This window comes from Pelodiscus sinensis, chromosome 12 (assembly GCF_049634645.1).
Source record: "Pelodiscus sinensis isolate JC-2024 chromosome 12, ASM4963464v1, whole genome shotgun sequence".
In the NCBI taxonomy this organism is placed as follows: Eukaryota; Metazoa; Chordata; order Testudines; family Trionychidae; genus Pelodiscus; species Pelodiscus sinensis.
The window spans coordinates 44,250,765-44,277,399 of NC_134722.1; the positions used below are offsets into that span (position 1 = coordinate 44,250,765).

The following is a 26,635-nucleotide window of genomic DNA, read 5'->3' on the forward strand; positions in this document are numbered from 1 at the left end:
TCTAGATGCTCTTTTCCGTTAAAAGCATTTGCGGAAAATCATGCCAGTCTAGATGTAGCCCATGTGTTTCCATCTGCACATTCCTCAGTGCACATAACAAAATGTATTCCATCCAAGGATGGCAAAACTTAGAGGGAACTGTGGAGTACGTCTAAACTACATGGCTCCGTCGACGGAGCCATGTAGATTTGTTGTTTTGGCAAAGGCAAATGAAGCCGCGATTTAAATGATCGCGGCTTCATTTACATTTACATGGCTGCCGTGCTGAGCCGACAAACAGGTGATCAGCTGTTTGTCCGCTCAGCGCGCTAGTCTGGACGCTCCCCTGCCGACATCAAAGCCTTTTGTCGGCAGCCCCGGTAAACCTCATCCCACGAGGAATAACGGGGCTGCTGACAAAGGGCTTTGATGTCGGCAGGGGAGCGTCCAGACTAGTGCGCTGAGCGGACAAACAGCTGATCAGCTGTTTGTCGGCTCAGCGCGGCAGCCATGTAAATGTAAATGAAGCCGCGATCATTTAAATCGCGGCTTCATTTGCCTTTGCCTATGTGTCTAATCTACATGCCTCTGACGACAGAGGCATGTAGTCTAGACACAGCCGTGGTGTCCAACCAGTCCAACCACTACAGTGGCTACTGCTATAGTGAACAAGTCACACTCAACTGGCCAAATAGCCATATTGCTCAAGGTAACGAGCCACACTCAACTGGCCAAATAGCCACATGTGGCTAGTAGCTAGTGTGTTGGACACAACGGATCTAGATGCTTTCCTTAGCATGAAAGCCTCTATAAAACTAAGTTCCATTCTGTTCTAATTTACCTACCAGTGGCATCTCCATGTAATTAGAAATAACTTAAGAGTGGAGAATTTCTGTGGCAACATAATTAATTCTACAATATGCCTGAACATTCCTGAGCACCTTAGAACTTCATTCAAAATTGCTCTGATAGACTTTGAGTACAGAAAATCCTTTGTTATCTGAAATGTCAAGTCATGATTTAGCTTTATTGCTTGGTCAGATTTGTTTCTGTATCTCACCAAAATATCGGACCCTTCTCTGCAACAGTAAGCTGCAGAATTTCTCTTAAATACAAAGGGACCAGTTCTGCTCAATATGTGTTTACCATTTGGCACAGCGAAATAATGACGGCTCCTCTCTGCCAGTTCATAGTGGGAATCAAGTGCTCAGATAGGGAGAGCTCTTGTTCATAATTCGTTGGCAAGCCCCATCTTGGCATACTCTATTTACAACCACGCTGACTGACAAAGAGACCAGCTTTTCTTTCTGTCAGCTTGATTCAGCTGGATGTTTCCAGCAAGATTAAATAATTCATTATTGCAAAGGTTTATATTTATGCCAGCTCAGAATTTTAATGAAGGTTTGTGGAAGACAGCAAGATATGGAGCAGCTGAGCACTACCACTAGCTTTGCAGGAGGAAGTGTTCTAATCATCAATAGGTCAGGCATGAGGCGGCCAGGCAAAAGAAGTTCTTCCTGCATGCTGTGCTATTGCAGCTCTTCAGTTCTGATCTCCAGGGTAATCTAATGTCCGTCTTCATTTAATATTAAGCACATCTGTATCAAAATGCTTAATATCACTGTGACAACTGACACTGGGGACCTCTAGAGCTACAGTGACAATCTGTGCAGCTACGGGCTCAGCTAAAAAGTGCCAGCTCAGTGAGCAGTGGCTATAACAACTTGTATCTTCTCAGGATTGGGTTAGAGAGGGACCAGTAGCACCAGTGGGTAACAACTAGTGTCAGTGCAGCCTAGCGGATAGAACTGAACTAGCACAGAATCTGCTGCGTGACCTTCAGCAGTCACGTCAGTGCTCTGTGCCTCAGTTTCCCTATCTGTTAATGGGGGACAATTATACTGACTTCTTTGAAAGTGCTTTGCGATTCATAGATTTTAAGACAAGACGGGCCCATTAGATCATCTAGTCTGACGACCGGTATAACACAGAATCTCCTGTTCAAAAACACTACATAGGAGCCAGGTATTAGTATTATTAATGCCTGGGGGTATGTCTTCACTACCACCCGAGTTCGAACTAGGGTGGTATATGTAGTCAATCAAAGTTGCAAATGAAGCCTGGGATTTAAATATCCCGGGCTTCATGTGCATCTTGCCGGGCGCCGCCATTTTTAAATCCCCGGTAGTTCAGACTCCGTGCCCGCGGCTACACGCGGCACGGAGTAGGTAGTTCGAATTAGGCTTTCTAATTCGAACTACCGTTACTCCTCATGGAATGAGGTGTACCGGTAGTTCGAATTAGAAAGCCTAATTCGAACTACCTACTCCGTGCCGCGTGTAGCCACGGGCACGGAGTCCAAACTACTGGGGATTTAAAAATGGCGGCGCCCGGCAAGATGCAAATGAAGCCCGGGATATTTAAATCCCGGGCTTCATTTGCAACTTCAATTGACTACATATACCACCCTAGTTTGAACTAGGGTGGTAGTGTACACATACCCTGGCATACAAAAACAGAGTTGGCTATCTGAATCAGGGAAAATGGAGTGGCCTGGTGTTATGGACTCATTGGCTTTATTTGTTAATGGCATGGCATGTGTCTTTCATAATGTGTGTTTCTCAAGCTGGAATCACTTTTTTATTTTTTGGTTAAGTAGCCAGTTGAGTCTTTTCTGGGGAATCACAGTACTCATGAAAAGAGTCATATTCCCAAATGCTTATACTGCCATTTATTCACAAGTTCTTCAACCCTTCCCAAAATGCCCAGCAAATGAATCTCAGATAGAGGCTCAGCTTCTGGAGGAGAGAGCTCTTTCAGGCCTTGACCTTCCTGCTGAACTTGCCAACAAAGGCTCAGTTAGTGGCATGTGTGGTCATTTTAATGCTAGTGGGGACGTGGCTTACGTCATCAACATACTTCATATGCGCCATTGAACAGCCCATGTCAGACAGTGGAAGCTGTTGTGAGCTCATTCTGCAACCTTTATTCAAAGAAAACTTTCTCTTTAAGTCAACAAGAATTTTGCCTAAGGGTTGCAGGACTGGAACCTTTATGATCATTGCCTGAGATGTACCCTAAAAAGCCAACAACCTAGATTTCAAAAGCTGCAAATGACATTGCCCTGAGCCTTCTGTCTCCTGACTGAGCATTGGTTTAAAAAGGAAGTCTAGTTTTTCATTACCTGTGTACTCAGGAAAGCAGATAGTCAATGGAGATTTCTTAATTTTCTCCTCAAATATGTCCTTCTTGTTTAGAAAGAGGATGATGGATGTGTCTGTGAACCATTTGTTGTTACAGATGCTGTCAAACAGCTTCAATGATTCATGCATGCGGTTCTACAATATAAAGGAGAGAACATATCAGGCTAACGACAGTGATCGTGTGGTGTTCAACATGTAGGGAAATCTAAAATATCTAAACTGAGGAGGAAAAAATAAAAACTACAGCATATGTAATAAATTTATGTATACATACAGGTGAACATGTACATACACAGATGCAATCCATATGATATTTGACATACAGTTAGTAACAAGGGCATTTCACTACATAGAGCTGTTTATTTTGCAAACTGCATAGTTTACAGGATTTCAGCTCATATAAATTATCATGCACCATGCATGTCAAGATAAGCTACTTTTGCCCTTTAGTCAGATCTATGTGTAGGTGCAGGTCATGCAGGTTTTTTAAAATGTTCTTTTGTTAAAATTTTTCACTTCATTGTTGTGTGTGTATGGCACACAGTTGGATACATTAACCAAGGACTGGTGAGATCCTTGAATTAATCCAGAGTTGTAAGCAGACAGCAAGGTGACATCTTCTCGTTAATGACCTTGCCGTGACCTTTGCCTTATTTTGTTATTTTGTTTAGTGGGGTTTTTGTCTTTTTTTTAAAGTGTGGGTTTCTTTGGAAAGATAGTACAACCAAAAGCATCTAGCAAAAAAAAAAAAAAAAAAAAAAAGTGTGTATGGGGAAAATCTATAACAGCAGGTATCTAAGAACAACCAAACTACAAGTCAGCAGATTACTCGTTATGTTAGCTCATGCCTCAAGGAAGAATATTAGCTTGTTTGCCCGTAAAGGAACCAAGCGTTCAAATATACACACAGGGGGAAGGCAGCTTTTTAGTTATAGGTCATGCAACAACAAAAAAGATACAGAAACAGGTAAAACAAAAGAAATTAAATATATTGGTTAGGAAGTTGCAAGGTCCGCCACGCAGTCTATGGTGGTGGAAAGAGCTCACGGCAAAGTCAACCAGTAGTGTCATGTTCCCCTGCTGCTTTCAACTCTTAACTCATGTTTCTTGGTTCAAGAGAAGCTTCATACCTGCCAAATTTGGTGGGTCTCTCAAAATCTCATTTTTTGGCCTTTGTTTGGTTAGATAGGTCAGACGGCCGAGGAAAAGTTGTGAAGGTGCTGAAGCTTGGTGCTGTTTGGAGCAAGAGGCCGAAGCCGGAGTGCGCACGCCGATTGCGCGGCAACCTCCCAACCGGGAACGGGATAGCAGAGAAAGCAGGCATAATGAGGACGAAGCACACCCAAAGAGTCATGGGATTATCAAAGGCAAATTAGGTTACAGACCAGACTGCTTGCTTGGTTTTTGCCATTGGCAGCACCTCAGAGAATGCCGCCCAGTTCCTCCAACGCTCAAAGACTAGCAGCTATTACAACGAATACAAGAAATAGGCTAGATACAAAAGTGGTGCATAACCTCATCTGTAAATCATTTCAGTGGTGGGTGTGGCACAACCCATCTGCATTTAGTACAACGCACATTCAGTAGCCACTCCTTGTCTACATCTCCTGCTGAGTCCCACTGTCACATGAAAGTCATATGTGGGTCCTGCAGCTCAGCAGGCCTGGGATGGAAGTTTCCAACCCTGCTGTACCCAGCTCAGCATAGCCTGGGACCCTGCAAGCCCAAACAGCAGCTGGGCTTTATCAGCTCTAACCCACGCCTTGAGCTGGGAAACTACTATGTGGTAAATAAGTTTGACCTCCGTCTCAGCCCATAAGAGTGATAAGAATGGTGTTGAGCCAGGTACGTGCACACCCGATAAACAACTGCAGTTTAACTAGTGTAGGGAGTCTCATGTCCATTGAGTTCCACCAGGAACCTAAACCTGAAAGGGTGTCCTGAATCCCCCTAGCTGGAGCCAAGTCCACTGCGGCCAGGTGCGAGGTAACCAGAACAGGACTCCCTGCAGACCTGAAAGGGCGTAAGCATTTCCAAGTGCCTGTTACTCTTATATGCATTGCTTTGCCTATGTTGATTGTTGTATTACTTTGCAGTAGCTGTGTAACCATCGGGCAGCATTAAGCCTGTAATAGTAGTGACGTAGTGAGATTAATAAAAACAACTATCTATCCCTAATTGATTCTGTCTTGAAGCGAATCCACAACCCTGTTGGGTCCTGGCCCTGTGACTTGCCACCCATGCATACAGTGGCTGCATTGTTGTTAGCACTTTCCCTTCTATCTATACACTTGAATGATCACTGAACATTTTATTTAGATACAAATGATTCCATGGATGGGGGAAATAGTTGAACCTGTGATGAGATATAGCATCAAATGAAGCACTAGTATTGCAGCATTACTGTTTTATTGATACCACATATCTTTGATTAGAAGTTGTGGCTTCTATTAAATTGGATTGCTTTCCCTCCAACTTATATGGTAATGACGTGTCATGATGATGTAGCTACAAACTTAATCATTAATTTATTGGACTCCATTGCTTTTTCTGGATCCTTGAAGATGCTAGAAAGAAGGCATCTTGTAATTTAATGGTGCAAGCTACAAGAGAATAGTGACTACACTGTTGATCCCCTGTAAATGAGTTAAGGCAATCATGGAATAGGCTTGCTTGCGTATAATTCAAAATCGCACAGAAGGATAGAACTACCCCTTTCCTTAGCTGGATGAACTCTCATTTGTTTTCTTTTTTAAATGTCACCTGAGAATATTGCACTAACCCCTCTCTTTTTACTGCGTGGTATAGAGGACACAGAACACCGTTCGCCTTTGCCAAGAGGTGGAATCGAAATCATAAACCTGTAAAAACCTGACAAGACTTTGTTCTGATGAACCTTGGCTTTCCAATACCCTTTGTAAGGGAGAAAGAAGAGGACAGAGGGTGGAAAAGGGCAGGAACATAGTCATTTTTAACCAAAGTCCCTTGCAGAACGTTATTTGTGTCATTGTCTACTAGCAAGATGTAAACACAGCTTCTGGGATTAAATGAAGAGAGACCATACATTTGGGACTGTTATGATACTTACCCTTCTGTTCATTGTATCATAATTATACCATAATTAAAAAACAATCAGAACAGGTTAAAACATCAGCGTTCACACAGTACTGCAGTCAAAGCAGATAAGGTAAATATATGATGAACACAGAAGTCTTGGTTTATAAACAGAGCAAAGGCCTTCTCATCAGGTGGACTTTTTAGCTAGTGCTCTTATATTCTCACTGCAAAGTGTTTAAAAATCCCATGGTGGTTTTTTTTCCTTTAAATTTTCATCAAAATGGCATTCACTCCTTGAGTAACAGTAATTTATGTCACCATTACATATATGCACAGCAGAAAGAATTAAATGGCAAACACCATTAGAAAACAGTACTTAGAATGAACATTCCTTTATTCACTACAGATTCCAGAGCCAGGATTGGACATTTCTCACGGAGTCCCCAGGGGGAATGAATATTGTCTCACCAGGATTAATCCAGATATTATACAAGATCTGTTTTCTGGCTTTGCTGCATATTGCCACTACTCTTTTGAGTTCTTTCACCCATTATCTCAACAGTGCTTTTGTTGTATTGATTGGGAGCAAAAGGGAAACCATGGGAAACCATGACATGACATCTCCCTGTGTCTAACTGAATGACTCTTCTTAATATGTCCACCTCTTGTACTGCACTATGCTTCATTCTAGATGCAACTGCTTTGTTATGTTGGTGGAGCAGGAAGGAAAGAAACTCTTCTAGCACTTCTCACCTTGTTTCCTGCCAGAAGATCTCAAATTCAGCAGTTAATATTTCTTATGTTGTGCTCTAGCAAAGAAGAGATGATTGCTTCTCTGAGCTTGCTACTGTCCTGATCAGGACTATTGTGCATCAGAACAAAAATTGTATTTCTCTTCTGCTTCCCAATGCATAGCTTCTAGTTATACTTTCTACAGATGCCAAAGACCTGTGGATTTGCTCTTTGCTTCTAAGCAAATGGATGAGTGGTATAATTAAATTTCCATTGCACATTCATAGCCAGGAGAACACATCAGAAACTAGCACTCAATGAGTGACATGGTTAAATGTCCAAGGCTATGTCTAGACTGGTATGATTTTCCGCAAATGCTTTTAACGGAAAAGCTTTTTCGTTAAAAGCATTTGCGGAAAAAAGCATCTAGATTAGCACGGACACTTTTCTGCAAAAGTACTTTTTGCGGAAAAGCGTCCGTGCCAATCTAGACGTGGTTTTGCAAAAGAAAGCCCCGATTGCCATTTTTGCCATCAGGGCATTTTTGCGCAAAACAGTTTTTAGCTGTCTACACTGGCCCTCTTGTGCAAAAACATTTCCGGAAAAGGGCTTTTGCCCGAACAGGAACGTCAAAGCATTTGCGCAAGAAGCATTGATTTCGGACAGTAGAACGTCAGTGCTTTTGCGCAAAATCAAGCGGCCAGTGTATACAGCTGGCATGTTTTTGCACAAAAGCAACTGCTTTTGCGGAAAAGCTTGCCAGTCTAGACGCAGCCCAAGTGTAATGCATACTTAAGGTCAAGTGCACCAGGCTGTAAATGTGTTACACATTCAGTAAACTAGGACACCAACGGTATCTTCATATACCAGCTAGATATAAAGGAACTAAGATTAAGAAAGCCATTACATTACCATACACTGAGCTGCTCAGTCACTTAGGAACTGTGTGTTGTCCTCTTTTTATTATGAATTTAGTGCTGGTATTTAGCTGCACCTGCCAGTTCTAGTCACGGACTAAGTAGATGTACATTGCCTGGCATAGGCAACTGAGAGCCACCTTTTATGAAAGCTTTTATGAACAGCGCATGAGAGGATTTAGGGGAAAACTTGGCATACCATTTAATTTTGCTTTGTTGGCTTTACCTATATAATACGTATGAAATCAGTGGAGCTTTGACAGCATTGTGTTTATCTACTTCTACTTTTCATCCTACTGCTCTGGGAGTAGAGCACACTCAGCACCTTGCACAGACAGGCGGTTGGATGGAAGAAGGCTTTGAATGTGCTGACTGTGGAGTAGTGCCTGGCTGGATTCAGGAAGTTTAGATTGGCTATGTATGCAAAGCTTAGATTCCTAAGGTCAAGAAATTTCATGTGAAGAAACTTTCTCGTAAGATTATTCGTTTTGGCTGAGCTGGACATGCAAAAGGACTAGCTTTTCTTTTGGTTTTGATTGTATATTTTACTGTTCCTGGCTGAAACTACAGACATGGAGTGGCATCCCTTACTGAAAATTGTAACTACTATAAAGTAGTGGTTTCAAACACTACAACGCGTACTACATGCTGCAATAACAGAGAACAGCGGCATGTTTTTAAAACAAGGGTCATGACAAGTAGATTAAAAATGATCAACTTTTCTGAACTTCAAGCAAGGTTTCACGATGAGGGGAAGGCTTGCCTCATTTGCCCATTCCTCTTTGACAAGGTGCCCAAATGAACTTGTTGCTGAAAAGTTGGCTCTCCAGTGAATTAGCTAGTACCAACTTCCTGGCTTCAGCCTAATTCATCTGATAGGACTGGCCTAAAACTAGAAGCTGTCAGGAATGTTTAGCTCACTGAGGGTCCGTCTACACGGCAGGGCTTGACTCAAAATAAACTACACAAATTGAGCTACGCCAATTGCATCACTTATTTCAGAACAGCTTATTTCGAAATTGAGAGTGTCTACACAGCACTTAATTCAAATGGAGCGCTCTTCCTCCGACTTCCTTTATTCCTTGTACAACGAGGGTTACAGGAGTCGGAGTAAGAAGTCCTCCAACTTGACAGTATTTTGACATTATTTCGAAATAATTGCCTGCTGTGTAAACGCAGACTAAGTTATTTCAAAATAACGATAGTTGTTTCAAAATAATGTTGCTTTGTAGATGTACCCTGACAGAGAGAGAACTCAAGGTACTGCTGCCTCAGTCAGCTGGTTGCCCATTTGACCCCTGTGAGAGAAATCCAGGATGTTCATTAGATACAGACTGATTATATTGTAACTATAATTTTGTCAATTTCATGTACAGTTTTATTTAGAAAAATATAAATTGGCAGTGTGAGCTCTCATGGTTATTGTCAATGATTTACTCACTTTACAAGGAAAAAATATTTTTTCCAAGCACCACCTTTGCAAATCTGTTTTCAGATCTGACTCAAAAGCTGGGTTCTTTCTTTCTCATGCATCATCACCAGATTCTGCAAGTTATTTTATGTCCTTAAGTGACATCTAAGCAATCTCAGGACCTTCAATGGTTTGACACAGGTTTAAGTGATGGGAATGCAGTAAAGGTTTCTGTGGATGAAGTGTAAGAAAGAACACAATCCAGTTTATTGCCCTTGTGCTAACAAGTATGAAGCAGTAAAAACTCATTTTTTGTCTATAAAGGTGGCAGATGTGGCTGATGCACAAAGGGCTAAATCACCTGACCTAGGAGACAGTTGTTTAAAGCAGAACCATACTTCAAAGAAGGAGATTGTGGTGACTAAAGCCTTAGGTGAAATTGTTCCTGACAAAACGGTGTTTCAGCACGCCACTTGCATGGGAGATTGGAGTTGTAGAAGTGGCCGAGGGTAATGAATTTGTTATTTTCTTAAATCACTATTTGTGTTTGAACTCAGCAGGAGCTGTTTAGTTAGGTTAAACAAGAGTTAGGTAGGCTAACCTGCACTTAATTTGCACTTTGCAGCATTGTGGTAGTTTGTGTGCAGGGTTGCCTAGACCCATGGACAGCAGGCATAATAGGCCAGGAAGGCTCAGCCTCCCGCACCCTGGTTGCAGGGTTTTGGAGGAAAGTTTATGATTTATTATACCCCAAGCAGGTTGCAGACTGAGGAGGCGGTATGTCTTATTCAGCTTCCCTCGAGTGCAGGGAGATTAGTTATGAACCCAGGAAGAAGAATAGCAAATATTTGGCCTTTTCAGCTGCCCTGGAGCCTGCACGGGGCATTGCAATAGCTTCTTCTGGAGGAGACTCTGAGAGACACTTTTCTCCAGGCAGCTTGGGGTCTGAAAAGTTGATTAGCTGCACTACACTGCAGCTGGAAGTGGACTCTTTTATGGATTCAGCTGGACATGGACTCCTCCATGCAGACTTGCGGCTTCAGCAGGCCGGGGGCTCTTCCAGCTGACAGGGGTATGTCTCTTGGTAGGATATGTGGGGGTCTGACATGGACTGAGAAACCTGTAGGAATTTACTACCTGTAGCAGTAAGGGATTGTAAAAAGTGGTTGTTGTAAAAAAAACTATCGGATGTAGCAAATTCCTACAGACAGTAGTTTCTCACATCACAGTATGGAAGTTCAAAAGCAGAAGTTGGTTCAGTAAAAAAATGCTGCCTCTTCCACCTTCTCTCTTTCATTTGCATGCACAGCTGTTCATTCAAATGCTAAAAAGCGTAAATGGCCAGAATCTGTGTCTTTCTTCCTGTTGCCCAAAGTACCAGGGAGTGAATTGTAAAAAGAAATTTACACAGAAAAAAGTTCAAGACCTGCACCTCAGATTAATCCAAAACTAGTATTCTTAATAGAGAGAGTGTGGCGCAAATGGAGTTACCGAAGCTGCTGTTCCTGCCTGCACCTGGGTTTCAGAGACTATAGTGTGAATTAAAAATCCCAATAAAACACTAGGGAGAGCTCCCATTGAGAATCAACACTGTATGTTTGTTCTCTGTTAGGGAGGTCATTGATGTGTCTGCGAACATGGGTGGTGTGGGGGAGCACCAAACATTAAATAACAGTGCCTCAAAACACCCCTGTAAATAAATGTTATCCCCATTTTATAGATGATAAGACAAGATTAAGACCAAAGCACTAAAAAGTGGCCATTAATTTCAGGAGTGTCTGTTTTTTGGCACCTAATGAGAGACAACATAAACCTGATTTACAGAAGTCCTGAGCACCAACAACTTCAAGCAGTAATCAGCATCAGTGCACATTAGACCCTAGGTGTTTTTTCTAATTGAGTCCTTCCCCACCTGCATATGTTCCTCCACAGCGTGTGACTGGCAGATGTCCTATTCCAGAAGGGGCATCACCTTCTCAGTAGATGAATGTCTCTTGAAAGCTATGGAGACATGTGGCTCACAAACACAGAACAGAGCAGCCATACCCTATTATTTTAGATCTGCATAGCAGATGACGCTAATGTTATTACAGAAAATTGACTGCACATTTGATGGGCAGGATTTTTAAAGAGCTTTAACAGAGTTAGGTGCCCAGTTCCCTTTGATTTTCACTTAACTCCCAGAGGCTCTTGAAAATTCCAGCCAATATCTCTGATCTTGGGCTATAGATACATAGGAAGCAGAAAACACATGTACAGAAAGGGTTATTAGTTAATACAGATATTTTAAAATAGCTGGTGCATCCTAAATGTTTTCTGGAGGCGTGTGAGTGAGGTAGGATGATCTAGAACCTCAATCCAACTCTGTAGATCTAGGGGATGAGGATGTTAATAGTATCAGACTAAATTGTGGTATTAATGTAACAAAAACTAACACAATATAGGATTTCAACATGCAGGAGGTCTTTTCACCAGAGCACATGAATCTGACTTAGAAGGTGTAAAATATCAGTGCCCCAAAAGTCTTTTCATTGATACATTATTGCTTGCAAGTTACAAGCTGTTTTAGAATCCTTCCCCACCAGTGCTTGTCCATTCTAACTTCTGATCCTTTACAAACAGGAAAGAGGGAATACACATTAGTCTCCTGCACAAACTGGTGACAATAACATCTCCATGGTGTTGTTGAACATTGGGCATGTACAAACCATTTATGAAGTTCTGACTTTTGGTTCTTCAATGCTGGGCAACTGCAACTCCCTTTAAAAGACAATACCTGGATACTCCTACAACTACTTGCCATTTCTGTTATTGATAGCCCATCTCCCCAACTGCACAGGTGTCTTTCCTATTGCATGCCCATCTCCCCCTTCATATGTGTATACATCTAACACATTCAGCTTAATGAGGGTGCCACACAATCATCTGGCAACTAGTGGATCCCAATTTCTCTTTTTTCCAAGTTCCATGCCATATTTCAGGCCTAGTATAACTGAGAAATTATAAAAGATAATCCCATCTCATAGAACAAATTCCACTGAAGAGTCGAACAGTTCCAGTTTCTCATGAAAATGGATTTCTTTTGCATTAAAACCTACCCCAATAGCTTGAATCTGCCTGAGGAATTTGTGGTGTTTCAACAACAGTGTGTGTCTGCATATTCCAAACGCTGCTTATTTATTTCCTGATGCTTGTTTTCGAAAGTGCCTAGTCACTGCTTATCACTCTACTCTCTGGCTGTGTCTACACTGGCATGAATTTCCGGAAATGCTTAAAACGGAAAAGACTACTGGGCTGTCTACACTGGCCCTTTTCTGGAACAGTGTTCCGGAATAAGGACTTATGCCCGAGCGGGAGCAGAATAGTTTTTCCGGAATAGCGGCTGATTTTGTACAGTAGAGCATCGTTGCTTTTCCGGAAAGTCAAGGGCCAGTGTAGACAGCTCGCAGCTTATTCCGGAAAAGCGTCTGATTTTCCGGAATAAGTGGCCCAGTGTAGACACAGCCTCTGGGTTAAGAATTCTGTTAATGTCCCATGGCAATTTGCACTGATCAGCTTGAGAGAAAAGATGACATCATAACTCAATCAGAGCAAGAAACTGTTACCAGGGTTAATGCCAACCTGGGCATTGGAAGACTTAATTTCCAGGGATTGGGGAAAGAAAGGATCTCTACACCCTTTCAGAGTCAGGGGAAGATGTGTGATTAAGTCCATTGATTTGATACGAACCAGGAACAGAGCACGAGACAATCCCTGAGCGATGGCAGGCTATGCAGGAGAACAGTGAGGAGGTGTCGGGGCCTGACTTGCCCTATAAGCACTCACCGTGGTTTCGTCTTCATGGAGCACCTGATCGTAACCACTCAGCGCGACACAAAAAATGATCGCTGTGACGTCCTCAAAGCAGTGGATCCATTTCTTACGTTCTGACCTCTGACCTCCCACATCGAACAGCCTGTGCATGAAACAGGGACGTCTCTTCATTTATTCTTTATTAACAAAGGGAAATATGGCTCATCCCTTTTGTATTTCTAAGTACTCACTCTGGAGGCTCCTAGCATAGGACAAGAGATTGTGCAGTAGCTCACACTTCTTCCTTCTCTGAGGTTTGGCACCCCTCTCTCCTCAATAAGGAAAAGTTATTTACTTATTCCCACAATATAAGGACTAGAGATTACCAAATGAAATTAATAGACAGCAGATTTAAAACAAACAAAAGGAAGTTTTTCTTCACTCAGTACATAGTCAACCCCTGGAACTCCTTGCCAGAGGATGTGGTAAAAGATAGGACTTCAACAGGGTTCAAAAAAGAGCTAGATAGATTCATGGAGGTTAAGTCCATCAATGGCTATTAGCCAGGATGAGTAGGAATGGTGTCCCTAGACGGTTTGTCTGGATATGGGCGACAGAAGAGGGATCACATAAGGAATACCTCTTGTGATGGCTTCTTCTGGGGCATTTGGTATTGGCCACTTTCGGCAGACAGGATGTTGGGCTAGATGGACCATTGGTCTAATCCAGTATGGTCATTCTTATGTATTCTTATATTCTCAAGGAGGAGTTCTAGGGGCAAAAGCAATTAGGGGAACCCATGACAGCAAAACTCCTGAAGACTGTCCAGGGTCTTGGGTGCTGATGGTGGGGAGTATTTTTGCAGTGCCTGGGCAAGGGACCTCCATGAGAGCCCTAGAAATCTGCATGTATCTTAGGGTACATCTACACTGCAGCACTAATTTGAACTAACTTAATTTGAATTAGTTAATTCAAACTAAGCTAATTCAAATTAGTGCATCTAGACCTAAAAACTAATTCGAATTAGCGTTTTGCTAATTCGAACTAGCATGTCCACATTGAGTGGACCCTGAACCGAGGTTAAGGCTGGCTGGAACCAGTGCATCAGGTTAGGACTTAGAGTGTGGAGCTGCTGCCTCAGGCTAGCCGAGGGCTGTGCTTAAAGGGACCCGACCCCCACCCCGGACAGACAGTTCTCAGGGGTTCCCCGCCTGCAAAGCAGTCCTGGCTTGGAGTGCCCTGAGTGCCCGCACTGGGCACATCACAGCACTCGGCCATTAGCCTGGCTGCACTTGCCACAGGCTGCCATCCGGGGGGGGAGGAGTGTCAGTCGGGGGGCTGCAGGAGAGCTTCCACCCCCAGGAGCCCGCAGAGCCACCCCAGTCCTCCTCATCGGGGGCTCGAACCCCATTCCTCCCTCACCTCCTTCCACTTACCCCTCCTTAGCCCCTCTTCTTGATGTAAAAAATAAAGGACACGTGTGTTCAAAAATAGAAACTCTCTTTATTTAACAAACTGGGTGGGGTAGGATTAACCTCTGGGGAGACTGGAAAAAGGAGGTGGGAGAGGGAAAGAGAGAGCGTGGGAGAGGGGAGGGGGAAACCTGGGAGGAGGGAGCTGGAAGGGGGAAGCCAGGGGAAGAAGGAGGAGGGGAAGTATCAAACTATGGTACGACCACATCTTTAGTACTATGTACGGATGTGATCTCCTCACCCCCGAAAAGATATTTTGGCCTTGGAAAGGGTTCAGAAAAGGGCAACTAAAATAATCAGGGGTTTGGACGACTGACTGGGACTTTTCAGTTTGGAAAAGAGGAGACTGAGGGGGGATATAATAGAGGTCTATAAAATCATGAGTGGTATGGAGAGGGTGCATAAAGAAAAGTTCTTCAGTAGTTCCCATAATAGAAGGACTAGAGGACACCAAATGAAATGAATGGGTAGCAGGCTTCAAACTAATAAGCGAAAGTTCTTCTTCACAAAGCAAATAGTCAACCTGTGGAACTCCTTGCCACAGGAGGCTGTGAAGGCTAGAACTATAACAGAGTTTAAAGAGAAGTTAGATAAAGTCATGGAGGATGGGTCCATGCAGTGCTATTAGCCACAGGGTAGGAATGGTGTCCCTGGCCTCTGTTTGTGGAAGGCTGGAGATGGATGGCACGAGACAAATGGCTTGGTCATTGTCTTCGGTCCATCCCCTCTGGGTAAGCTGGTGTTGGCTGCTGTGGGCAGACAGGCTACTGGGCTAGATGGACGTTTGGTCTGACCCAGTATGGCCATTCTTATGTTCTAAGCTCAGGGTTCAGGGTCGGGGGTCTCACTTGACCACCTTGATTTTCATGCAAACTTGCTCCTGGGTTTGCATGTGGCTTTTGGTGGCCAGGCTGGCAGCTATCCTGACCTAGACGGTCACTTTCCTGTGCCTAGTGCGGAGGTCGTGGACGTTGGAGGCCTCCCCCCAAACGTGGATGAGGTCCACGATCTCCGCACTGGACCAGGCAGGCGCCCACCTCTTGTGGCCCTGGGCAGGCTCCTGGGAGCCACCAGCCTGGTCCCGGGAAGAGGTGGAGGGCTGGGTGGCAGCGGGTGGCTGGCTCGTGCCGTGCCAGGTGCAGGGTCTGCTGGCTGGGTGCTGACAGGCTTGCACCTGGCATGGGCACCGTAGCCAGACCGTGCCCCTTTTAGGGCTCTGGGGCCGGGAGGGGGACAGAAGAGTTTCCCTGGTGGTGCCCAGAGTGGCCACCAGGGAAATCTGGGGAGGGCTAGCCTCCCACTAGTTCGAATTAAATGGCTACACAGCCCTTAATTCGAACTACTTAATTCGAACTAGGCGTTAGTCCTTGTAGAATGAGGTTTACCTAGTTCGAATTAAGCGCTCCGCTAGTTCGAATTAAGTTCGAACTAGCAGTTTGTATGTGTAGCGCCTATCAAAGTTAATTTGAACTAACAGCTGTTAGTTCGAATTCACTTTGTAGTGTAGACATACCTTTAGGGGTTTAAGAGGCTGAACTCTCAGTATCATTCATTTTGTGGGGGTCTTAGAAACCACCATCTGCCCTGCATTTGAGAGCAGAATCACTGGCAAACTCTACAGGTAGAGTAGACAACAAATGTAAAAACAAGTGTTTTTACATTTATGAACATACGCCATTCTAGATTGGGACACTGTCTGCTCACTCGTGTGTCATGCCTCCACACCGGCAAGTATCAGAGGCCTCAGAGAAAGGGACAGGGAACCCCTCACAATGGGAAAATGCAGAACAACGTGCACAAAAGGGATTTTGTTTGTATGCCAAGGCAAGTAGTGCTTTGGTGCCTACGTCCTGCAGGTGTTGAAAAGATTAATATGGGCCAGAGAGGCCAATCAATCCATCTGGGGCGTGGGTGAGGGGTAGTTATTGATGAAATCCGGCGGGGGAAGGGCTGGGTGGTGGTATACAAAGAGGAAGTTTGGAACAGAAGAGGATTGAAGGGAGAAACTCTGAAGTCACTGGCCTGGAAATAGGGTGTGACAAGACCTTGCAGGAACAAAGAAGCCTCTTGCAGGGAGAGGAGTTGAGGACAAGGCTTGGCAGGAAGAAGCCCAGAGTGGTGGCTGCACGCAGTTTTGTAGGAATGGAATTAGACTGGTTCTCCTAGGTTCTTGGACTAGAATCCAGTTTAGTAAGTAGGCCAGGGTTCCTCTACCAGCCACTGGGAAGAGGATATGGAAGATGGAAAGCTCTAAGAAAGATGGATGGCTCACTGGCCATAAAACATTGGTCAGCACTTTAGATGCAGGCACCAGGCACTTATTTTTGTTGGGACTTTCTGTTACCCTGGAAAGGTGGAAATTGAAGAGTGACCAGGCTGAGTCACAAAGAGGGACTGCCTCCCTGTGATGGGGTGTCTGACCTGGTGCCCTTGAAGGGGTTAAAACCCGGCCTGGGAGAGGGCTGGAGCTGTGGAGCCAGCAGCTGTGGCCAGTTTGAGCCAATTAGGGTCCAGCTGAGGGCAGTATAAAGAAAGGCTCCTGGAGGGTGGAGACATAGACTCAGTCTAGGAAACAGGAGGGGCCTAGCTGCCAGAGAAGCTAGAGGCTTCCTGACTTAGAGCAGGGCTGGGGAAAGGCATGCAGAGCTGGGGAAACTTTGGCCAGGCATGCTCCCAGGCTGCAGGGCCTGAGTGTACTAGGGCTGTAGAGAAGCAGCCAGGGCAGCAAAGACAGCAGGTCCACACCCTCTTGCCAATGATGAGTGGCCACTTCAGACTGCAGTTTGCAGGGGCTAGATGATGACTGGCAGTGGGTCACTGAGGCAATGTGGTCATAGGGAGTTGGGGGTTCCCAGAGTGTGAAAGACCTCAGAGTGGGAGGATACTGCACCCGGGCAGTACTCAGATGGATGGGTGGTGGATCCCAACAAAGTGGTGGGAACATTAACAGGTAGCAACAGGTGTGACAGCAGCTGAAAGGGGACACTCCAGGGCTGAAGAGCTGATTTCCTGACTGTCCAGCGGGAGGTGCCTGTGGTGGTGAGTCATGCTGTGTTACACTCCCCCACAAACAATTTTACATACCATATGCTAGTACCCCAGAAATGCAACCACCTCTGGGGTGAAAGATAGCAGCCAGCCAAACAACTAGGCTGCATCTAGACTGGCATGATTTTCCGCAAATGCTTTTAACGGAAAAGTTTTTCTGTTAAAAGCATTTGTGGAAAAGAGTGTCTAAATTGGCAGGACACTTTTGCGCAAAAGCACTTTTTGCGGAAAAGCGTCCGTGCCAATCTAGACGCGGTTTTGCGCAAGAAAGCCCCGATCGCCATTTTCGCCATTGGGGCTTTTTTGCGCAAAACGGTTCTCAATTGTCTACACTGTTCCTCTTGCACAAAAGCATTTGCACAAGAGGGCTTTTTCCTGAACAGGAGAGTCATTGTATTTGCAGAAGAACTCTAACAATCATACATTAGATCGTCAGTGTTCTTGCGCAAATTCAAAGCGGCCAGTGTAGACAGCTGGCAAGTTTTTCCGCAAAAGCACATGCTTTTGCGGAAAAACTTGCTAGTCTAGACACAGCCCGGCTGTGTCTGAATTGGCATCCCTTTCCGGAAAAGGGATGCTAATGAGACACTTTGGAATTGCAAATTCGCGGGGGATTTTGCATTTACATGGCTGCTGCTTTTTTCTGGCTCGGGGTTTTTGCCGGAGAAAAGCGCCAGTCTAGACGTGATTCTCCGGAAAATAAGCCCTTTTCCGGAGGATCCCTTATTCCTACTTGAAAGTAGGAATAAGGGATCCTCCGGAAAAGGGCTTATTTTCCGGAGAATCGCATCTAGACTGGCGCTTTTCTCTGGCTTATCCCCAAGCCGGAAAAAAGCGGCAGCCATGTAAATGCAAATGCCGCGGGGGATATTTAAATCCCCCGCGGATTTGCAATTCCGAAGTGTCTCATTAGCATCCCTTTTCTGGAAAGGGATGCCAATGTAGACACAGCCCCTTATTGTACAGGAAAAACTTAAACAACAAATAGTCTAGTAGCACCTAGACTAACAAAACATGAAGATGGTATCATGAGCTTTTGTGGGCAAAACCCATCTGCATGTTTTGTTAGTCTTCAAGGTGCTACTATTTGTTGTTTTTTAAGTTTTTCCTGTTAGACTACGTCTACATTACAAGTTTTTTCAGCAGAAAATATGCTAATGAGTCCCTCATTAGCATAAGTCGCGACTAGCATATTTTCTGCTGTTTCTTTTTGAGCAAGGGGTTTTTGTGCAAAAAGAAACAGCGTGGACTTTTTTGTGTGTGCAAAAACCCTGTTTTATGCAAGATCCTTATGCCTCTCCAGGACAGGCATAAGGATCTTGCGCAAAATGGGGTTTTTGCACCAAAAAACCCCCATCCACACTGCTTTTTGCGCAAAAACCCCTTGCACAAAAAGAAAGGGCAGAAAATAAGCTAACGATGTTACGACTTATGCTAATGAGTCTCTCATTAGCATATTTTCTACCAAAAAAACTTGTTGTGTAGACTAACTCGTCTGAAACTAGTGTACAGAATACTGTGGGAGAACTTTTGGCCATGGTAATATGATTGCAGTCACACAATGCTGATATTTGCACTGCCTGAAAACACAACAATGGATTCACATGAGACTTACCTGAAGTGGAGGTTTTTGAATGTGAAATGGGTTTCTACAATGCCAGTTGTTTTGACCCTGGTTCGAAGGATATCCTGCTCTGTTGGCTGGTAGTCTGGAGCTCCAATTCGATCTAAGCTGTCTAGGTAGCTATAAAAGGAAAAGAAAACCACAGGAGAGTAAAATACACATTAATTATTGTCAATCTAATTTTTCAGTGAGTTTGTATTTTGTTTATATCAAAGAATTGTCTCTTGGAAAACCAACCCCCCCCACAAGCCCACTGGCTCAAGTACTAGATTTCACACTAAACTGAAAGCAGGAAATTCAAGTGACCATATTCTGCTTGATATTATTCTTGCTCCAGAGAGTGTAGTCTGTTAAATATGTATTTCTGATATTTTCTCTTTGTACTGCAGTAGTCTCTTGATCCAGTCTTGAGCTGGTCCTTCTTATGCATGGTACTCTGCACACATTTAACAAAAATGGCTTGAAGAGCTTCCAAATAGCTTTTTCAAAAACCCACCAGTATTTTCAAACTGGTTCTGCATATTATAACAAAGCTTTCTGGCATCACATTGGAGTCCATAATTGTAGAATATTATTGCATTTACTTAATACTCATTTTTTATATATTTTTTCAAATCGTATTCTTGAGTTTAAAGCCCTGCTGGCGCTCACACTCCCTCCTGTCTGCTCCTGCAGCCTGGGGCATGCCTCCCTCCACCTGCTGTTCCTGGCCCTCACCAACAGCTGCTGCTGCTCACTGCCCAGCCTAGATGGGTGGGGCTGGGCTGGGTTGGGCTGGCTCCTATGGCCCGAGCAAAACTCACCCGGGGCTTGCGGGTAGGTGGAGCTGGGAGGGGAGTTTCCTGGTCCAGCCCCTGCAACAGGATGGAGGGGTGGGGGCAGTTCTGAACCCAGCCCTACTCCATGGGGCTCGGCCTGCACCGTGGCATCCACCGTCTGGGCTTGCTGTCAGCATTGGCTCCCATTGGGTAGCATGGAAGTGGCTACATCATAATGGCATTGGAAACCTGTCCTGTTTTGCTTAACTGGGGCATCCGAGTGCTGTAAAATGGAGTGTAATTGCATTATAAGGGGCATAGCAGAGTTTCCTTGCAGGCTGCCTTGCCCTGTGCATGCAGGAATTAGCAAAAAAAGCTGCAAAAAACATAAAGTTTTAGGATACTTGAGTAAGCCTCTGGCTCATTTACTGTATGCATCTTTTATTTTAACTGCTTTGTTTTGGTGCAGATTGCTGGTTCCTGAGTCATTCAGTTTATGAGGCTTTAGGAGGCAAAACCCAAATATTTTATGCTGCTACAAGTAAAATGCACAAGGAACATAATTTCCTAGGATAGTCAGAGAAATAGTTCAACAGCCAATGTGAAAAGGTAAAGAGCGGTCCATCTGGAATGTCCTGACACAGTAATGTTTAAAATAATTCATATTACCAAAAGTACTCTGTGGAGAACACAGGTAAAGCTTCCTGTCACTTCTTTAACTTTCTGCAACAGCAGGTAATACCCACCCACTAATAGTGTAGGTAGTGATGACTTTGCTGTATAGGATTTACCATAAAGAAACAGACCATTGACATCCCATCTTGCAATGGCCAATGTTGGAAGCATCACAGGGATACTTAAAAGCTCACCAATGCATTAAACGACACCAGGGGATAGGAGGTGGATTTCTTCCTGAGTTTAAGTAACTTTATTAAAGCCCTAATCAACAGCTACCTTGGGTCAAAATATAGCAGAGGTAGCTGGCTTGGCAGAATTGTTTGGACCTGTTGTCAAGGAGGAACGTGTTCAGCACAGCTCATAGGAATTCATGCTTGCAACTGCTGACATTCACGCACAACTAGTGGGTGGGAGATAAAGGGCAGAGCACCCGCCATGTGATTTGTTCCTGCCTAGAGCCTCCCATGCTCTTCTCCTTTCCTCCCCATGGCATGGTTTTTGTGACGGGGGGACGCGCTGTCCTCTCCCAGGTAGCCTCCAAATAGGCTGCCTGCCTAGGTCACTGCCTGGTGCAGCGCAGATGCCTTGGAGAGAGCAGCCACTGCTCTGCACTAGGTAGCGTTCCCTTCCACCTCTGCCCTCTTGCCTCCTCGGTGTTTTAGGGAGGGGGATGTGACTACACATGCCTCTCCCACACATTGCCCCTGTAAATGTGTACTGTGGATTCAGGGTTGTATTTTCTCCACGACCAGAGAGCCGTACATACAGTAGCCAGTACTCTAAGTTGCTGGCATTAAAACTAAAATAAACCGATGTTTGCTAACAGTTACCTCAGCTATTTTCTGTTTTAAGTAGAGAGTTCATCTGTGATTATCTCCATTGTTACTGCGTGATAACTAATGGCAACCTTTGACTTTCTAATAGTCATCATTATGCATACAATTTTTTCACGATTCAAGCCTGGATACTACATTCTTGTTTTCTTTGCTCAATGGACAAATACGCTGGTGTGTGATTAACAATAGTCCTTATTTTGTAACCCTAAAATCAAGCAATAAACATCCGGCACGTGACTGAAAAAGCCCTGCTAGCTGTTCTGCACATGCACAGTACCTCTAGTGATAGCTTTCACACAAACAAAAACCCTCTACCACCCAGAAACACTGACTGTGGATAATGCCTCTCGTAAGCATGAAACTATTCTTAATTCAGTTATTTGGGATCAGTCAGAAACATACTGTGCTACTACAGCATCTCTCTCTTACACACAAACACACACCTCTGACCATATCTGTCACACCTTTCCCCAATACACCTTTCCCTAATGTCAGACCGTTCCCCAATAATCATTCTGGAGAACAGGAAAACACACACATATACTACTGTACTCTATTCCAATCGTTCTGGAGCATAGGAAACACCCAGGCTATCAGACATGTGAATCTTGACCCAACCATGTAATTCCATATCTGCAATCAGTCATCAAATACACACAACGTGCCCCTTAATTAATGAGCTCATATGAAACCCCTGAAACATATGCACACAATTACCCTTCTGGATTAATTCCTGAGCAAAGAAAACACACAAGTACACTCATTTAATCCCATTTCATCCTTTCACATTTCATTACATATTGTTCATTGCTTATTTAACAATGAGTTATAAAGGACAGGAAAAAAAAGACTACGGATAAAGAATAATAGGGGCAGAAGCACCAACTTAAGTGCCTTCTAATACCAATTCAGAGGAAGGAGGCTTTGAAAACGCATTATGGAAACTGACAACCAATCTACTGTTTCAGTTAGCCTCTCTGCTCCCCCTCAATTTCTCCTTTTATGTAATTACACTGATTTTTAAAATATAGTCTCTCTCCTCAGCACCAACATTTCATCATCCTGCTGTTGCTGCAGCTGAGAAATCCCCATTTTGCAGCTGATCAGCTCATATTCTGGTGTGGTCAAACTGTAATATTCATCACCATATCCCTTCCTCCCAAGGCCACTTACAGAACCAAAAATACAAGCAGCATGAAATCCCCACTTGACAGGTCAGATAACTTTTGAGTGGAGAAGCTAGTTAACCACCAGGTTACACCTGGGGCATGGGCCAGGACTGATTAAACCCAGGGGAGGAAGGCTGGTTGATGCTACACACAGTCTGTTTGGCACAGAAAGGGGCTTTGGCAAGGAGAGGTCACTATCCTGGTAGAAAGGAGTGAAAAGACTTGGGCTGTGAATTTCCGGAACTGCTTAAAACGGAATACTATTCCGTTTTCAGTTTTTCCGGAAAAGGAGCGCCTACATTGGCAGGCTGCTTTTCCAGAAAAGCCCTTTTTTCCAGAAAAGCGTCTGTGGCCAATGTAGACGCGCTTTTCCGGAAAAGAGCCCCGATCTCCATTTTCGCGATCGGGGCTTTTTTCCGGAAAAGACTACTGGGCTGTCTACACTGGCCCTTTTCCGGAACAGTGTTCCGGAATAAGGACTTATGCCCGAGCGGGAGCAGAATAGTTTTTCCGGAATAGCGGCTGATTTTGTACAGTAGAGCATCGTTGCTTTTCCGGAAATTCAAGGGCCAGTGTAGACAGCTCGCAGCTTATTCCGGAAAAGCGTCTGATTTTCCGGAATAAGTGGCCCAGTGTAGACACGGCCTTGGAGAGTAAAGAGGGTTCTTGCGGGGTGAGCAGAAAGTTAAGGAAAGGTTTTGAGAGAAGTCCCAACAGGTGGCTATAAGTTGTCTGTTGGGGTGAACCTTGACTGCCCATTCTAGGGAACCTAATGGAGAGGTTAGGCTTAGGTACCCTTACCAGCCACTGGTAACGTGGGGGGAAGCCCCTGAGAGAAAGGTGTACAGACCAGTGGGCCCAGAATCACAGTGGACATTCTTTTCTCTGGAACTTTCTGTTACCCTGGAAGGGGTGGGACTAAGGATGCCTGGACAGAGGGTTAAAGAGGCAGAGCTTCACAAGACTAGAGCGACTGTTGGAGGGGGGGAGGAAGTCTTGAGAGGAGAGACTGCTTCCCCATGCCTTTCATCCCCGTGGTGAGCTATCTTTGACAGGCTGCTCTGTCATGGTGTATTTATGGGTACATCTACACTGCAGCGTTTTCCCGGAATAACGGCCGTTGTTCCAGAAAAACAATACTTGTGTCCACACTGCAATAGCATTATTTCGACAAGAAGTTAAAATAACGGAGGGCTTTTTCTGATGGCGGTAAGCCTCATTCTATGAGGAAAAACTTTTTTTTCGAGAAAGCTTTTTCAGAAAAAGGTGTGTGTGGACACAGAAGAGGGAGTTCTTTCAAAAAAAAGAGGCCTCCAGGAAATAACACAGGTGTCCTTCTGGCCACACTCATCACAACTCTACAGTTCCTGTCTCCCAACAGCTCTTAAAGCTGCAGACACGCGGGACAGAGCTTGTGGCAGGAAGCCGGTCCTGGGAGCTGCTAACTCACTGCGCTACTGCCACTGCCGTACATCTGGGCACCCATGTCCCAGCCACAAGCCCCCCAAGAGCCCACTGGCCCTCCCAGGGAGCATGCACAGGGCTGCCAGGAGCCTGCCAGAGGCAGGAACAGGCATGAGCCATCCTGGTCTGGGGTGGAGATCCTGGCCCTCCTGGAGGTGTGGGGTTAGGAGGAGACCCTCCAGGATCTCTGTCCAGATGGTGTAATGCAAACATCTATGGCAGGATGGCCAAGAGCCTGGCCATGAGGAGCCAGCATCGCACTCTGGAGCAGGTCCAGAGTAAAGTAAAAGAGCTCGGGCAGAGCTATGCCAGGGCCAGGGAGCACAGCTCTCGCTCCGGAGCAGGACCCCACTCCTGCCTCTATTATAATGAACTTCACCACATCCTGGGGGGTGGTGAAAGCCCTTCCCCACCTCTGGTGATGAACTTGGGGCTGGAGATGCCCGTCATCACCTGGCTGGGTCCCAGCCCAGGAGCAGGAGGTGGCGGAGGAGGCCAAGTAGCTTGAGGAGGATGAAGAGATGGCCAGCATGATGACCACCATGACGCTGGAGCCGTTACATCCAGGCATCCTCCAAGGATGGGGAGGGATTAGCAGGTGAGTGCACTTAGGCTTTCACACACACAGCGCAGGTGCTGAGGGGCTGTGGTGCGATTGCTGCTCAGCCTTCTTGGCCTGGCCCTCGCGCTGCAATCCGGGAGGCATGCAGCCCCAGAAGGCAGCCCCGGAGCACCCGGTGGCTCCTGCTCACAGGCTCTGGGGAGGCCAGACACACTTCTGAACCCCGAGGGGGAAGTCCTCCAACCACCAGCCATCGTTGGAAGGAGGCTGGGGACAAGGGCACGCACAGGCCTGCACACAAACTCTGGAGTGCCGCAGGGGGCACATGGACATGGCTTCACGCTTGAGGCACCCCCTGTTCCTGGGGCAGCGCTGCCAGGCACAGGTGTGTGTATGGCCCTAATGGAAGTCCAGGCTGCTCGAAGCCCCTCTCCCGGCCATGGGATCCCATTCTAGGACACTTCCCTTGCCTGCTTGTCTGTGGGATGGAGGGGACGGGGATAGAAAGCATGGTCCCCGGGCACCTCTGGGCCCCTGTGAGGCAGGGTCTGCAGTCCAGGCCACACATGGCCTTGCTCCTGGGACATCATCATCCTCTGGCCCGAGAACTGTTGCTCTCAGCTTGCTGATGAGGACAAGTTCTCTAGGACAGTGTCTCCAGGGATGACTAACCACCTCTCTTTATTCTCCCCAGCTGGACCAGCCATGACTGTGGGTGATCACCACCAGCGGAGCCAGCTGCCTGACCCCGAAGGTGCTGCAGGCGCTGGAGGGTCCAGGAGAACCTAACGAGCGAGCACGTGTTCTTCCTCCAGGACATGCAGCAAACGCTGGTCCAGAAGGTCCGGGACGACACACAGTAGTGGGCCCAGATGTGGACTGAGCTGGTGCAGCAGGGCCACAACATCTGTGCCGCCGTCTGGGGGATGATGGCGTACCTGGCTCCTGTCGCTGCTCCCCTACCATACGTGCCCCCACCCTCCTGCTGTGCCAGCTCCTGCACCTCTGCCATGCCAGTCCCTGCTCCAGCGCTCCCCCCCACCTATCCCCCTGTGTTTCCAGGACCCCCCCCACCCTCGAGGTCACCGAGGTCCCTGAACACAAGGTGGAACTACCACCTGAACCATGCACCTGTCTCAGCTCCAGCTCTGAGCCTCTCTTCCCCCCTCCAAGGTTCTCTCCTCCCCTCCCCATATCCAGGTTCTTCGCCCCCCCCTCCTTCCCAGTTACCTTTATCACAAAAAACAAACAAAGACTTCTTTTGAAAACAAAACCATTATTTTTATTGAGTGTTCGGGGAAGGGAGGGTTGTTGTGGGAAAGGCAGAGAGGGGCAAGGCACAGGCCCTGAGTGGGGAGGCCTTGGGGAGAGCTACTGGGGTCCTTCAGAGAAACTCTCCCTCAGGGCCTCCCGGATGTGCACCTGATGGGCCTGGAGGATGGCAACTGTGCATGGCTGATGGCAGGCCCATCCCTCTCAGCTGGCCCCTGCTCCTCTCTCCGGAAGGAAGGCCTCTCCCTTCCTCTCCATGATGTTGTGGAGTACACAACATGCAGAGATCACTTGGGGATGTTTTGCTCCCCCACATCGAGATGGGTCAGGAGGCACCTGAACCACGCCTTCAAGCACCCAAAGGCGCATTCCACCTGGATGCGAGCTCTGCCCAGACGGACATTGAAATGGTCCCTGCTTGGGTGCAGGTGACCGGTGTACGGCTGGGGGAAGAATGTGCCAGCCTCCAGCTTCTGGTAGAGGCTGGAGTTTCTGAAGACGTGGGCGTCATGCGTCATGCGCCCTTCCTGACCAGCCAACGAAAATGCCGTGGTGGTCAACCAGGGCCTGCAGGACCTTTGAGAAATATCCTTTTCTGTTTAGGTACTGGGCAGCATGGTAGTCAGGGGCATGTAAGGGGATGCTATCTTTCTCCTCCGCT

At 45.9% G+C, this 26,635-nt stretch overlaps 1 protein-coding gene across 2 annotated transcripts in view; it reads right to left on the reverse strand.

Annotated features, from left to right (window-relative positions):
- The window catches only part of GNAO1 (G protein subunit alpha o1), a 352,130-nt gene that overhangs the window by 43,049 nt on the left and 282,446 nt on the right, over window positions 1-26,635 (reverse strand). Inside the window, exons 5-7 of one of the 2 annotated variants that reach the window (XM_075940405.1) lie at window positions 19,227-19,355; window positions 13,125-13,254; window positions 3,164-3,317 (exon numbers count right to left, since the gene is read on the reverse strand). In XM_075940405.1, the coding sequence (XP_075796520.1) occupies window positions 3,164-3,317; window positions 13,125-13,254; window positions 19,227-19,355 (413 nt within the window). The remainder of the gene's footprint in view (window positions 1-3,163; window positions 3,318-13,124; window positions 13,255-19,226; window positions 19,356-26,635) is intronic. The other variant, XM_075940404.1, reaches the window with a different exon arrangement.